General features: G+C 43.6%; 1 protein-coding gene across 1 annotated transcript; it reads left to right on the top strand.

Annotated features, from left to right (window-relative positions):
• The first annotated feature begins 10,326 nt into the window (after nucleotides 1-10,326).
• On the top strand, nucleotides 10,327-10,743 carry LOC145799419 (uncharacterized). Its single transcript, XM_082889001.1, has one exon. It carries the CDS (start codon nucleotides 10,327-10,329, stop codon nucleotides 10,741-10,743), a length of 417 nt encoding a protein of 138 aa, XP_082745127.1.
• The last annotated feature ends 3,154 nt before the right edge of the window (nucleotides 10,744-13,897 follow it).

The raw sequence follows: 13,897 nt of genomic DNA, 5'->3' as shown, positions 1-13,897 counted from the left end.
AACCTACCATTATTGTGTCATGCCATTTGGGTTAAAGAATGCCGAAGCCACTTATCAACGGCTAGTCAACGCCGTCTTTCATCATCAGATAGGCCAGAACATGGAAGTATATGTCGATGACATGCTAGTCTAGAGCAAACTCTCCACTGATCATCTGGCCGACCTGCGAGAGACCTTCGGCACCCTACGAAAGTACCAAATGAAGCTCAACCTGGAGAAATGCGCTTTCGGCGTAGGATCTGGGAAGTTCTTGGGTTTCATGGTCAGTCAGCGGGGCATCGAAGCTAACCCCAAAAACATCAAGGCCTTAATCGAAATGCAGTCACCCAGAACGGTTAAGGAGGTTCAGAGGCTTACTGGCAGAGTTGCCGCCCTCAACTGCTTCATTTCCCGCGCAACGGACAAGTGCCTCCCCTTCTTCAAAGTTCTTCGGCAAACTTTTGAGTGGACGACCGAGTCTGAAGAGGCTTTCCAACAATTGAAGCAGTGCATGGCCAACCCCCCCTTACTCTCTCAGGCACTCACAGGTGAGCCCCTTTTTCTCTATTTAGCCGTCTCCAGCACCGCAGTCAGTGCGGCCCTCATCCGGGAGGACGGTTCAGTATAGCGTCTGGTTTATTACATTAGCCGGGCTCTCAGAGGCGCAGAACAGAACTACCCACTACTAAAAAAAAATGTCCTTGGCCTTGGTCACCACCTCAAGACAACTCCGTCCTTACTTCCAAGCCCATTCCATAGTGGTCCTCACTGACTAACCCTTGAAGAAGATAATGCAACAACCAGAGCTGTCCGGTAGACTCATGCAATGGTCGGTCGAGCTCAGCCAGTTTGACATCTCCTACAGACCTCGAACAGCGATCAAAGGGCAGGTTGTCGCCGATTTTATCTTGGAATTCACTAATCCCACTCCGACCACGGCCCCACCACCTCTGCGACCCTAGAATAAGGCAGAAAACCCCCACTCTTGGACCCTCAACATCGACGGATCATCCCACAAAGAAGCCAGTGGGGCTGGTCTTATCCTCACTGCCCCCGAGGGTGGTTATTTTAAGTGTGCTCTCCGTTTCTTGTTCGACGCAAACAATAATGAGGCCAAATATGAGGCATTGATAGCAGGTCTCTACCTAGCCAGAGACATTGGTGTTAGCCATATCCAAGTGTTCAGCGATTCCCAGCTCATTGTCGGGCAAATTACAGGGGAATTCGATGCCAAGGAAGACACAATGTGGGCTTACAGGGATATTGCACTCCTCCTTGCTCGCCTCTTCAACACCTTCCATATCAAGCACATCCCTCGGGCAGAAAACTCCAAGGCAGATGAGATGGCTCAATTAGCTTCTGCAGACCAGTCAGACCTCAGCCACGGTGTCCGCCTCGAGTACCTGGCCCACCCTACCATTTCCCCAAACCAGCAGCAAGTCCACTTCCTCCAAAATGAACCTATTCCATGGGCGGCCGACAACTTTCTATTTCTCGTCAACGGCCTCTTGTACAAACGTGGCTTTTCACGCCCATACCTGCGATGCCTCAATCCAGCTCAAGCGACCTACGTGATGAAGGAAGTCCATGAGGGTATATGTGGTAATCATTCGGGTACCAGGTCACTAGCCCTTTGCACTAGTTATTTTTGGCCTACTCTCAATCAAGATGCGGCTGACTTCGTGCTTAAATGTAATAAGTGCCAACGTTTTGCCAACATCCTCTATGCTCCTCCTACAGAATTGATCACACTTTACAGTCCTTACCCATTCGCCAAATGGGGGATCGACCTAGTTGGCCCATTGCCCACTGGCCGAGGCCAAACCAAGTTCGCAATCGTCGCCATTGATTACTTCACTAAATGGGTCGAGGCGGAACCCCTTGCCACAATTATCTAGCGGAACACAACCAGATTCATCTGGTAGTCGATCGTGTGCCGATTTGGCATCCCTCAAGCTATCGTCTCTGACAACGGCAAACAATTCGACAATGCCAAATTCAGGAAATTCTGTGCAGAACTTCAAATCCAGCCATGTTTCTCTTCCCTAGGTCATCCCCAAGCCAATGGCCAAGTTGAGGTTACCAACCGTTTTCTTCTAAAGATCATCAAAACTAAGTTGGAAGCTGCTAAGGGACTCTGGGCTGAGGAATTACCAAACGTACTCTGGGCCTACCGCACTACTGCCCGAACCCCCACTGGGGAGACCCCTTTCCGCTTAACATACGGCGCTGAGGCGGTCATCCCAGTAGAAATCGATCTGCCCACCCCAAGGGTTCTGCACCCGAATTCGGAACTAACTGAAAAGCTGCGTCAGGCAGACCTGGACCTAATTGAAGAGCTCCGAGAGACCACTGCCGTCAGACGAGCCTCATATCAACAAAAAATGAGAACACACTACAACCGCAAAGTCCGACCGAGGGAGTTCTCTGTTAGGGACCTTGTTTTGCGCGAAGCAACTCTTGCCACCAAAAATCCGGCTGAGGGCAAGCTGGCAGCCAAGTGGGAGGGACCTTACGTTGTTAAGGCCAGACCTCGCCTGGGTACTTACCGACTTCACAACATGGAAGGCCGAGACCTCCCCTATCCATGGAACGCCGAGCACTTGAAGCGTTATTTTCAGTAAAAGCTGTATTTTTTGTATTGATCAATTGTTATATGTTCTTTTTGACAATCTACGTACTTGGATGTTGTTGTCTTTCTCTCGCATAGTGTAAATTTATTCTCAATGGGCTACGCTATAAGTGACAACACTCTTATATCTCAGTTATCTGCGTGGTATTTCAATAACACCCTGTTTGCAGCCTCAACTAGACTGAGTTACTTAAAGCCTCAGCCAGACTGAGTTACTTAAAGCCTCAGCCTGACTAAGCACAAAGGGCTTAGCCAAACTGAGTTATTTAAAGCCTCAGTCCGACTGAGCACGAAGGGCTCAGCCAAACTGAGTTATTTAAAGCCTCAGCCCGACTGAGCACGAAGGGCTCAGCCAGACTGAGTTACTTAAAGCCTCAACCCGACTGAGCATGAAGGGCTCAGCCAGACTGAGTTACTTAAAGCCTCAGCCCGACTGAGCACGAAAGGCTCAGCCAGACTGAGTTACTTAAAGCCTTAGCCCGATTGAGCACGAAGGGCTCAGCCAAACTGAGTGACTTAAAGCCTCAGCCCGACTGAGCACGAAGAGCTCAATCCGACTGAGTTACTTAAAGCCTCAGCCAGCCTAAGCACAAAGGGCTCAGCCAGACTAAGTTAATTATGGCTCAAGCATTCTTACAGCTTCATGTTTGTAGCATAGTTGCCATACTTGGTCAAATTCCAGGTCCATGCTTTTACGCCTCTTAACATTCTTTACATTTTTTAACTTTCATTTGCCAACCATTTAACATTTCAAGACTATCACATTTTGAGACCTTTTCACTCTTACACTTTCCCCAACACTCTGACCACATGACTTAACACTTTTTAAGACCTTTACATTTCAACGTTCTCATTGTTAACATTCTTTGCATCATTATTTTCTCACAAGATAGATTGGCTCCCTACTTCTCAACCTTTACTGTGATTTTTACACAAGCCTTATGTGAGCAACAATTTTCATCATTTGCAGAATCCACAACAAATAAGGACAATAGTAAAAAAAAAAAAAAAAACAACACAACTCATAATTTCATTTATTCAAAAACTTACACATAAGTTCATTACAGAAGTTACATGCCCAACAAAAAACAACAAACAAAACAGCACCAAAAATTTTATTTACAAACAAAGTGCGAAATTTTACATTCATCATTCATCCTCACTCGAAGCAAGGTCTTCTTCGTTAACACCTTCGTCTAAGGGGGTCTGGGCCACATCATCTTCATCTATTCTAACAGTGTTGAAGTCCAAGTCTGGGAACAGCTCTTCTGCTTTGTGTTTAAACATCTTCCAGCCGCTGTCCCAGAACTCAGCTATCTCATGTTTGTAGAAGTCCGACCGCTAGAAGCTCTTGATCACTTCTTCTTCACTCCTGCTCCCAGCATTCGCTCCCGACGGGCCAACCCCCCCAGACCCCTCTCTTGCCAAGTTGCTGGCGATCGCGGCGTCGATAGCCATCTGGAAGTCAGCAGACCCCTTGAACTGCTATACTGCTACGACACATAAGTCGGGGTACGCTGCCCTCTCAGAGGCTAACTTGGTCTTTTCTTCCTCCAAAGGCTTCTCCAACCCCACCTTCTCCTCCATTGACTTGGCCCGCTCGTCTGCCAACGTCCTCTCTAGCTCAACGATCTTCAGATCCACTTCTTCTTTTTCTTTGATCAATCGAGCACGAAGATCTTCGTTGCAGGTCATGGCCTCATGCCACCGTTCGTTGGCGACGGTGCAGGCTTTTTGGGCCTCTTCCAGCTTCTTCTGCTCGCCAACCAGCTGGAACTCGAGCGACACCACCTTGCGGCGTTCCATCTCCAACTCTAACTTGGTCGCGAGCAGCTCAGCATGGGCACGGTTGGCAACATTCCTCTGCACCATCGCCAACACCTCCATTTTCTTCGCCTTCTGGGCCTCTTCCAGCCCCCTAGCACACGCACTCCGCACGGCCATCCTCCAGCCTATGCTCTCCCTCTTCAAACTTTGCCTTCAGTGGCCTCACTTCGCCTCTTGCAGCCGCCACCTTGTTCAGAAGGGTCCCTGCTAAGGCGATCGCTTCCATTTGGGCAGAGCACAACCCCCTTAACAGCTCAGCCTCAGTGAAACTGGCCATCGAGCGCACAGCTGCGTCTTCCACTACTCCCAAGAGGCGACCTGCAGCTGTCCTGGCTGGGCCTCCTTCTCTCTCCAGTCGCCCAGACACTGTTGGAGCGTGGTAGATGGCAGTCTTCAACTTGACGCCCTCTCCCTCTCCTAGGGGCGCAGGACCCCCCTTGGGCTGCTGTTTTGCCCCCTCCTCAGGGCCAGCCGACCTACCTTCCACTTGCATCTGGGGGCCCATGGCACTCATGTGTTCTTTTTCCACTTGGGCCCCTTGACTTTCGTCCCCTTGTGCCTCTGGGACAACCACCCCCTCTGGAGTAACCTCCACCCCCCCTTCCCCTACCTTCTCCGCCATGGGGTTGTCCTCATTACCAACCCTCATCTTCTTCAACTCGGTCGCATCTTGTGCCCCCCTAGTGGCGACTCTTTTCTTCTTCAACTTTCTCAGCCCTGCCTCCACCTCTCGTATGCCCCTCTCCTTCTGTGGGTCTACCGGCTGTGGCAAGGGGGCAAACTCAGTCAGGTTCTTGTCCTCCAAAGTTTTAGGATGAGGTCGGATCCTCTCCTTCAGCACCAACTTCGGAGCAGGCCCTAGTTGTGTCTGCTTATATTTGTTCGCTCGGGCGAACAATCTCCTTTCCTCCTCCTCCTCCGTTTTCCGTTGCCTCTCCAACTCCTCCATTGCCAGATCCTCCCCTAACGGTTGCGGCCCCAAGTTCAAGGCAAACAACGTTGACGGAAGAACCAGCTCGTCCCACCTTACTCCCTTCTCTTCCCTTCATTTCCTCACCTTCTTCACTCGGTCTTCGGCCGCCTCGTCCAACTTGGGCTCAACCGATTTGGTGGGGACCTTCCACGTTGTCTGAACTCCCTTTCCACCTCTCGCAGACACAAAAAACTATCTCGGCCTCCATCCCTTCACCGAAGATAGAAGACCTGCCACCAGACCTCGCCCTACCACCGCTTGTAGAGTCACCCAGATCTCCTGCTGACCGGAGGCCTTATAGCAGGAGAAGAACTCCTCTACTGTCATTGCCGTTCCTCCGGTTGCTTACTGCCAGGAACTCGCACACGCCATCAGTATTTTCCAGGCGTTCGCCATCAACTGCCCTGGCACCACTTCCAGCTTATTCAGCACGTCCACCATAACCTAAGGGAGGAGTAGCCTCAACCCTCCTCGCAATGCTTTTTCGTAGAGGCTAAATTCGTCTGGACGCACATCTGACACCCTCTCCTTGGATATGGGCAGCCTCAGCCCTACCTCCGCGGGAATTTGGTGCTTCCTCCTTATTCCCTCTAACTCCTCGGCAATAAGTACGGATCTATCCGGTTTGGTGTGCCAGTGGTCCGGCTCCACCTGACTGATAGGTCTCGCGGCTGCAATCAATGTCTTGGGACGAGCCCACACCGCCTGACTCGCTACCTCCCCCTCCTTTCACTCCGTACGATATTGTTCTGCCAAATCCACCGCATCATCATCGCCTAACGGATCAACCCTTGCGGTTGCTACTTCCTCTTTAGCCATTTCTCTTGTGTGTTTACGAATGGCTTCGGACACGAGTACAAGAAAGTTCACAAAATGTTGCAGAGGTGTGTCACTGGAAACAAACGAGTTTACTTCTGGAACGTTTTGGTTTTTTGAGAAAAGATAAGTGAAACAGATAATACCAAAAGCCCAAGGCTTGCCTATATTCCAAGGGTCACAATTAATTTTCGCCAGTTTGAAAATTTTAAAAAATCCGTCAAAACTATCTTTTCAACACCCTATACTGACATATCGCTTCATTTCTTGCTCAACGCCTAACCTTCCCCATCACGGGATTTCGCCACGTGTACGACCACGATCCACTGCCCTTTTTTCCTTCCCCGTTTATTCCACTTCACTTCACCACGTGCCCCGCCGCACCTCGCGCCCCGCGCACCACCACTCCCCCTTCGTGGTCGGCCCTCCTCATGGTCGGTCCCGCCACTCGGTCACCCTTCGCGGTCTGCCCTCCTCATGGTCGGTCCCACCACTCGGTCACCGTTTGTGGTGAGCCCTCCCCATGGTCGGTCCAGCCACTCGGTCACCCTTCGCGGTCGGCCCTTCTCATGGTCGGTCTCACCACTCAGTCACCCTTCGCGGTCGGCCCTCCTCATGGTCGATCCTTTCACTCGGTCATCCTTCATGACCGGCCTTCCTCACGGTCGGCCCCTCCACCCGGTCGCCCATCGCGGCCACCCTTCGCAGTCGGCCCCACCTCTCGGTTGGCCTTCGCCTCGACAGTCTCTCACAACCGTCGTTTCCTTCATTATTCCTTTCGTTGGACTAAAGCTGCACTCGGGAATGGAGGACTATTGACACGGGTAAGCCCACAAAGGATATAGCCCACCGTTTAGGACCCAATACATAACTCAAATATTAAGGCCCAACGCTGTTGGAGCTCAACATGGCATTAAGAACCAATAGCACCTAAACACGTGGCAAGAGAAGGACAAGCCACATAAACAGACAAAGATCCTGCAAAGTTATTGCACTGCACATCAGCCATTAATGATGGCCCTTACGGCATTTATTGCGATAAGCCCTCCCCGTCGAGACAGAACGGCCTCACCATGAACAAGGCAAGCTAGAGCATAGACTTTCGGCCATAACGACAAGTCGGAAGGGACAATGAAATGATTACCAGAGGATATAAGCAGAGGTCGAAAACAAGAAGAAGGTGAAGCTCTCTATCTCTAGTCTATCTCTACATACCATCTCTCTTTCTAACTTGCTCGTCGGAGGGTTCGCTGGAAGACTCCCCGTTCCCCGTTGAACTCTTGTGCAGGTTCCACTGTGGGCTTGATACCTTGGACTCTGGTTTGGGAAGCGTAGATCAGTCCGACCCGTTCCATCTGGAACACGCTGTATCATCAAATTATTTTAGCATATTTAGTCTTTTTGTGAATTTTATCTTTAAAAAAGCCAAAAATTCGTTTCCCAAATAGGGCCAATATCTTAAAACATTTATAATTATTCAATCATTAAAAATATGAAGTTGCGATAATTTCATATAAATGTGGATGTTTTGGAATAGAAAAAATTGAAGATAGACGATCCCTTGCCAACTCCATAGTCTATCCCACTCCATGCATGCGAGCACCACCTAAGGCAAGGCTCATAGAGAATCAAGATCACTTTTTGTTTTTTGTTTTTTTGTTTTTTTTAATGTCTTATTCTCTATTCCCTTACATTTGATTGATTCATAACATTATTCATGTCAAATATATATATATATAATGATTTTACTAATCAATTAAAATTTAAGGGCACATACTTATAGGGTTATCCCCTTAAAACCATGGAAAATGAGTGTTGAAAGTTGGGACCACATTAAGTTGCCATCAGATACACGCAATCCTCTGTTCTCAATTATTATTATTTTATTTTTTTTCTGTTTCAATAAATTAAATTGTTAAATTATGTTTTAAAATTATCATGTTATCAAATTTTTACATGGTTGTGTTTAAAAACAGAAGAAATTATGGAATATGAGAATATTTAGCTCTAAGAGATGCTCTTACATCAGTTGAAATAGATAGCCCAACGAATTAAAAGCAGAAAAAGTTTGTCTACATAACTTGTGCTCGGAAAAAAAAAAAAAAAAATTTAAAATTGTTGAATTAAAAGACAAGAAGAGTAGACACAATGTGGGACAGAAGAGTATCCATGGTTGTCTTACGTTGACTTTTCTTGTGACATTATTCCCTCAAATTCACATACTTCAATTACGGTGGAATCAGAAATTTTGTTTAGGAAAGGTCAAGATATGTGTGTAAAAAAAAAAATTGACTTGGTTTTGATACATAACTAATTAAAAAAAAAAAATTTATACAAACATTGTGAAAACAGAATTTCATAAGAATAAAATTAAATAAATTTAGAATAATGTTAGGGATCATGAAAAAAAGATCTATGTATGGGTTTAAAACCATGAATAGCAGACGTAAGACAATGCCTCCATATAAATGGATGATTTCGTGGGCAATGGCATGTCACAAGCGTGTGTTTGAATTGATTTCATGTGGTCAAGAATTCTCCAAATACTTGACAATTGTACAATTATGATGTGCACGTAATATTTCCAATCAATGAGACCATGCAAACGGAGATGAATGAAGCCAGTATTCTCTCACCCAATCAACTAAGATAATCAAGTCGATTCACTCATTTTCATGGCTAATACTCTTATTTGATAGAGTAATACTATTCATACATACTCTTATTTTAGAGAGTGTGTTAGAAAGTAGACTTGTATATAATTTTCTATTTGATATGGGAGCTGAACTATTGAATAAGGCAAGGACAATATGCAATTGCACAAGTTATAAGAGCCAAGTATGGAGGTACATATCGGTTTGGGGCTCCCATTCTTAAGTTTTCAAAACAATTATCCTATCCCTATAGTTCTTGAATATTTATACAATTTATATAGAACAGCCCCTAATTTTTTGCAAAAACTCTTACATTATATATAAAGCAAGTCACAATCATTGTGCATATTATGCAGTAAAACTCATGTCATTGATTTGATTTTAGATTAGACATAAATGTAATTTGTTATTTTTTATTATAAAATCGTTCAAATACTTTTTTTATTTATGTAAATTATATCAACTAATAAAATACATTAAAATGACAATCTAATCACTTAAAAAATTGAATAGTGAAAAAAAAAAAAAGTGTATACCATTGCCATAGTTATAACCCAAATTGATATTGTTTAGATTGGTTTTTTTTAGTACATTTATATTACCCCCTTAAACAAAAATGGATTGCCAACTACAAAGATAGGAAGACCATAAAATAAGACCAACTAAAACTGGTGATTGGCATTGTGAAACATTTTGGAACACCATGGGATGAGTGAAGTATGAACACAACTCAGGATCTCAAAGGAAAAAGAACAAACAATCCACTCTATCCAGCAGTTTCACTGAGGCAAGAAGTTATCTCCACATTCTAAAGTCCATTAAATAACAAGGATAAAGAAACAGTAAACAAATTTGAATTAAGAACATTACCCACACAGAGATAATATCCTTTGTTCATGATGACATTACAATTGCTTCCATTTCTTTGGATTTCTCATCCACACTCCATGCCCATCACATGGGAATAGCATGAGCTTCGGGCATTTTTCTTTCTCCAAGTAACTCAAGTTCAGAAATAATTCCTGCAATTCACTCCAATCCATCTCTAATTTGTTGAAGTACTTGAGACGCAATATCTCAACTTCCCACACATACTTTGCTAATTATTGGTTTGGTTTGCTGATCATTGCAAACACTTATGTCTTACTCTAATGCTACTAGGCCACAAGACCTTGTGCAATAAAAGAACAAAGTGAATAGAGGAAACTACAATTAAACAAGAAATGAAAGAAATGGCAACTAAAGAAACCCCAAAAACAAGTGAGTACAGGGAATTGAAGAAGATCGTGAAGAAACTGATGCGGTAGATCTCTTCCAAGCACAAGGATGAGCTTGATGAGTCCGATGGCTCAGCAAACATCAACGGAGCCAACGCCAACAAGAACAAGACGATTGAGCAAAGCTTGGACTTTGAACAATTTGAGACATGTTACTATCAGCTCAAGATGGAGTTGAGGATCTGTCTTCTATGTTTTTCAGTTTTCCGGGAAAATGTTGAAATAGAGAAGAGGGTCATGATATACTGGTGGATGGGAAAGGGTTTTGTACCTCCCGTTGGAAGAAGACAAAGTAGTTTCACACCAGAGCAATTTGCCAATGAGTTCTTCAACAAGCTTATTGCAAAGGGATTCATTGAGCCCGTGTGCAAAAATAGTAGACTTGGAGTGGACATATGCAAGATGCACCATGTTGTTCGTTCTATGGTGGTGATTAAGCTTGTCAAAAGGACAGACTTCTTCGATTTTGATGATGAGGGTACTGCAAAAGAGAACGACTCTTGTTCTCTCCAGACATGCTTGAAAGGTGAAGGATCAACAAATATTCAGGATTTGGGAAAAGCTTCACGCATTGTTCAATGTTAATGAGACTATTCTCGACTTCAAGCTTGAATGGTTTTCAAAGATGAAAAATGTCAATGTTCTTTCTGGGGAAGGTGGCAGACCTCGCCCACGCATCACATTGAAGTTGAGGATACTGCAACTATGAAGAAAAGAAATGCAAATGTTTTGGATGGTTTGGAAAATGTCACACATCTGCGGTTTTTGAGCCTGCAAGGAATCTCCAAAGTTAGAGAGTTTCCCCGGTTCATTTCCAAGCTCAGCAATCTCACGATCCTTGACATTAGAGCTTGTCACAACCTTGAGGTAATTTCCAATCGAATTGGGTTGCTCAAGAATTTAACACAATTGGACATGTCCGAGTGTTACCTACTAGATCGGATGCCCAAGGGGCTTGCATCACTCTACAGACTCCAAGTCCTCAGTGGGTTCGCGGTTGGAGATTTAGAGGGCAAGAGCTCATGCAGTCTTGATGATTTGCGGAAATTGCCAAAGCTGAGAAAATTGAGCATTCACACTTGTGTCATTATGTTTCCTTCAGACACAGATATGTGTGCTTTAAATACGTTCAAAGCTCTTACCAAGCTGACAATTGCATGGGGAAGGGACTCTGTACAAGTGAAAAGATATGATGACAAAAATAAACACAATACTGTAGCAGAACAAGGAACAGAAGCTATCAAGAAAGTGGGTCTCAAAAGTACTCTGACAACATTTGCGTTTAAGCGAGCATGTGTGTCAAATGCAGAGCTTCCCTCAGGACTGATAAAATTGGACCTTCAGTGATTCCCTAGAAAGATTACACCTCGTTGGCTGAGATCTTTCGCACTGAAGAACTTAAAGAAACTCTACATCAGAGGAGGTAAGTTCTCTAATCTGGGTCAATTTCTAGAACTCGACAACGTGGAGTTGGAGAAGGACAACCGGGAGGTTGAAGAATTGCGTCTGAAGTACTTAACTGACTTGGAGATGGATTGGAGTAAATTGCAGGTATAATTTCCAAAATTGAATTACTAGGAGAAGATAAACTGTCTGAAACTCGCTCTCTTCCCATGCAATGAGTGGAGTGTGGATGAAGGATACAATGAGATAAGCATCTGCAACAAATGGAATCCTAAATATGCACGGTCTTTTCTTTTCACCACCAGCGTAAACAACAGTATTTGATTCTTTTACATTTTTGCAGAGCTCACAAACTGGTGATATATCTTCTCTTGTATTTGCATGCTTCTCTTTGGCTGTCTAGTATTTGGCTATATGCGGGGTTTTGTTGCTTCAAAGCTATGTGAGGATCTTTTTTAGATGAATATATGTGAAAGGATTGATCAATTAAAGTTGCAACTTTTTGAAGATAATTTATTTGTGTATTTTGACATTGAGTAAACATAACCATTTATTAATTAATTTTGTTCAATTGCGTAACTACACCATCAAGATTTTGGTTTCTTCATCAAATAAAACGGAATAGTCAACATTTTTCTCACAGGACATTGATGAGGGAAAAGTGTTCTCTGGGATTGACAAGATAAGTGGCAATCGTGTAATGCCTCTGTCACTCCACTGGTAAGAATTGATGATTTGTTCATTTTGTCTTTGTGGCTCAGTAATTTAGTGCAAGCTTTAGTCAAACCCTTCAAGCTGGCCCTCAACTTTGCTAAAAGTGTTAAATAAGTTGGAGAAAAAGGGGAAGGGGGGGGGGGGGGGGGGGGGGGGGGGGGGGGGTGTTCGAATAGGCACGACTGTTAAGCGTATGCGAATCACCCGACACTTGTGATCTAAGTTGGGTTGGAAACAGTGATTTATCTAATCAGACAAAACAATTTCTTCAAGTGCCACCACTTTGACATCATGCTAGAGAAACAATGGATGTACTGAGAAGGAACTACTAGGTTTTAAGGTTAGTGTCATCACTTTGACATCATGTTACAGAAGCAATGGATGTAAGCCTGGAAGACTATACGAGTCTAAGTTCGCAGCTCGTTCCACAGTTTGCATACTACTGTACTATATCTCATCAAAGGCATTAGTAACTGTTCATTTCTGAGCTATTTCAACTATAAGATCCAGTTGTGAGAGATGTGGGATTTATCAGAGTGTTTTTCACTCAGATACAAAGACTGGGTTTCGGATGAGAGAAATTGTAGCTTAGATCTATGTATGGGCTTAAAACCATGAATAGCAAGCATAAGACAATGCCTCCATATATATGGATGATTTTGGGGGCAATGGTATGTCACAGGTGTGTGTTTGAATTGATTTCATGTGATTAAGAATTCTCCAAATACAATTGTACAATCGTGATGTGCACGTAATATTTCCAATCAATGAGACCATATGCAAACGGGATGAATGAAGTCAGTATTCTCTCACCTAGTCAACTAAGATAATTAGGTCGATTCACTCATTTCATAACTACTACTCTTATTTGATAGAGTAACGCTATTCATACATACTCTTATTCCACTTTTTAGAGAGGAAGTCTAGAAAGTGGACTTGTATATAATTTCTATTTGATATGGGAGCTGAACTATTGAATAAGGCAAGGACAATATGCTATTGCACAAGTTATAAGATCCAAGTATGGAGCTAAATATCGGTTTGGGGTTGCCATTCTTAAGTTTTCAAAACAATTATACTATCCCTATAGTTCTTGAGTATTTATACAAATTATATGGAACGGCCTCTAATTTTTTGCACAAATTCTTATAATATATAAAGCGAGTCACAATTATTTTGCTTATTATGCAGTAAAACTCATGTCATTGATTTGATTTTAGATTAGTCATAAATTTAATTTGTTATTTTTTATTATAAAATCGTTCAAATATATTTTTTATTTATGTAAATTATATCAACTAATAAAATACATTAAAATGATTGTCTAATCACTTAAAATGAAAATCCTAACTATGTAGGTCAAGCATTATATGAAAATTGAATAGTGAAAAAAGTTGTATACCATTGCCATAGTTACAACCCAAATTGGACAGCCAACTACAAAATAGGATGACCATAATATAAGACCAACTAAAACTGGTGATTGGCATTATGAATCATTTTGGAACACCATGGGGTGGGCGAAGTATGAACATAACTCCGGATCTCAAAGGAAAAAGAACAAACAATCCACTCTAACCAGCAGTTTCACTGAGGCAATCTCCACATTCTAAGGTCCATT

Source organism: Camellia sinensis, chromosome 9 (genome assembly GCF_055761805.1).
Source record: "Camellia sinensis isolate YWXY chromosome 9, ASM5576180v1, whole genome shotgun sequence".
Taxonomy (NCBI): domain Eukaryota; kingdom Viridiplantae; phylum Streptophyta; class Magnoliopsida; order Ericales; family Theaceae; genus Camellia; species Camellia sinensis.
The sequence above is the reverse complement of the archived record's forward strand: the minus strand, read 5'-3'. Positions and strand labels throughout refer to the sequence as shown.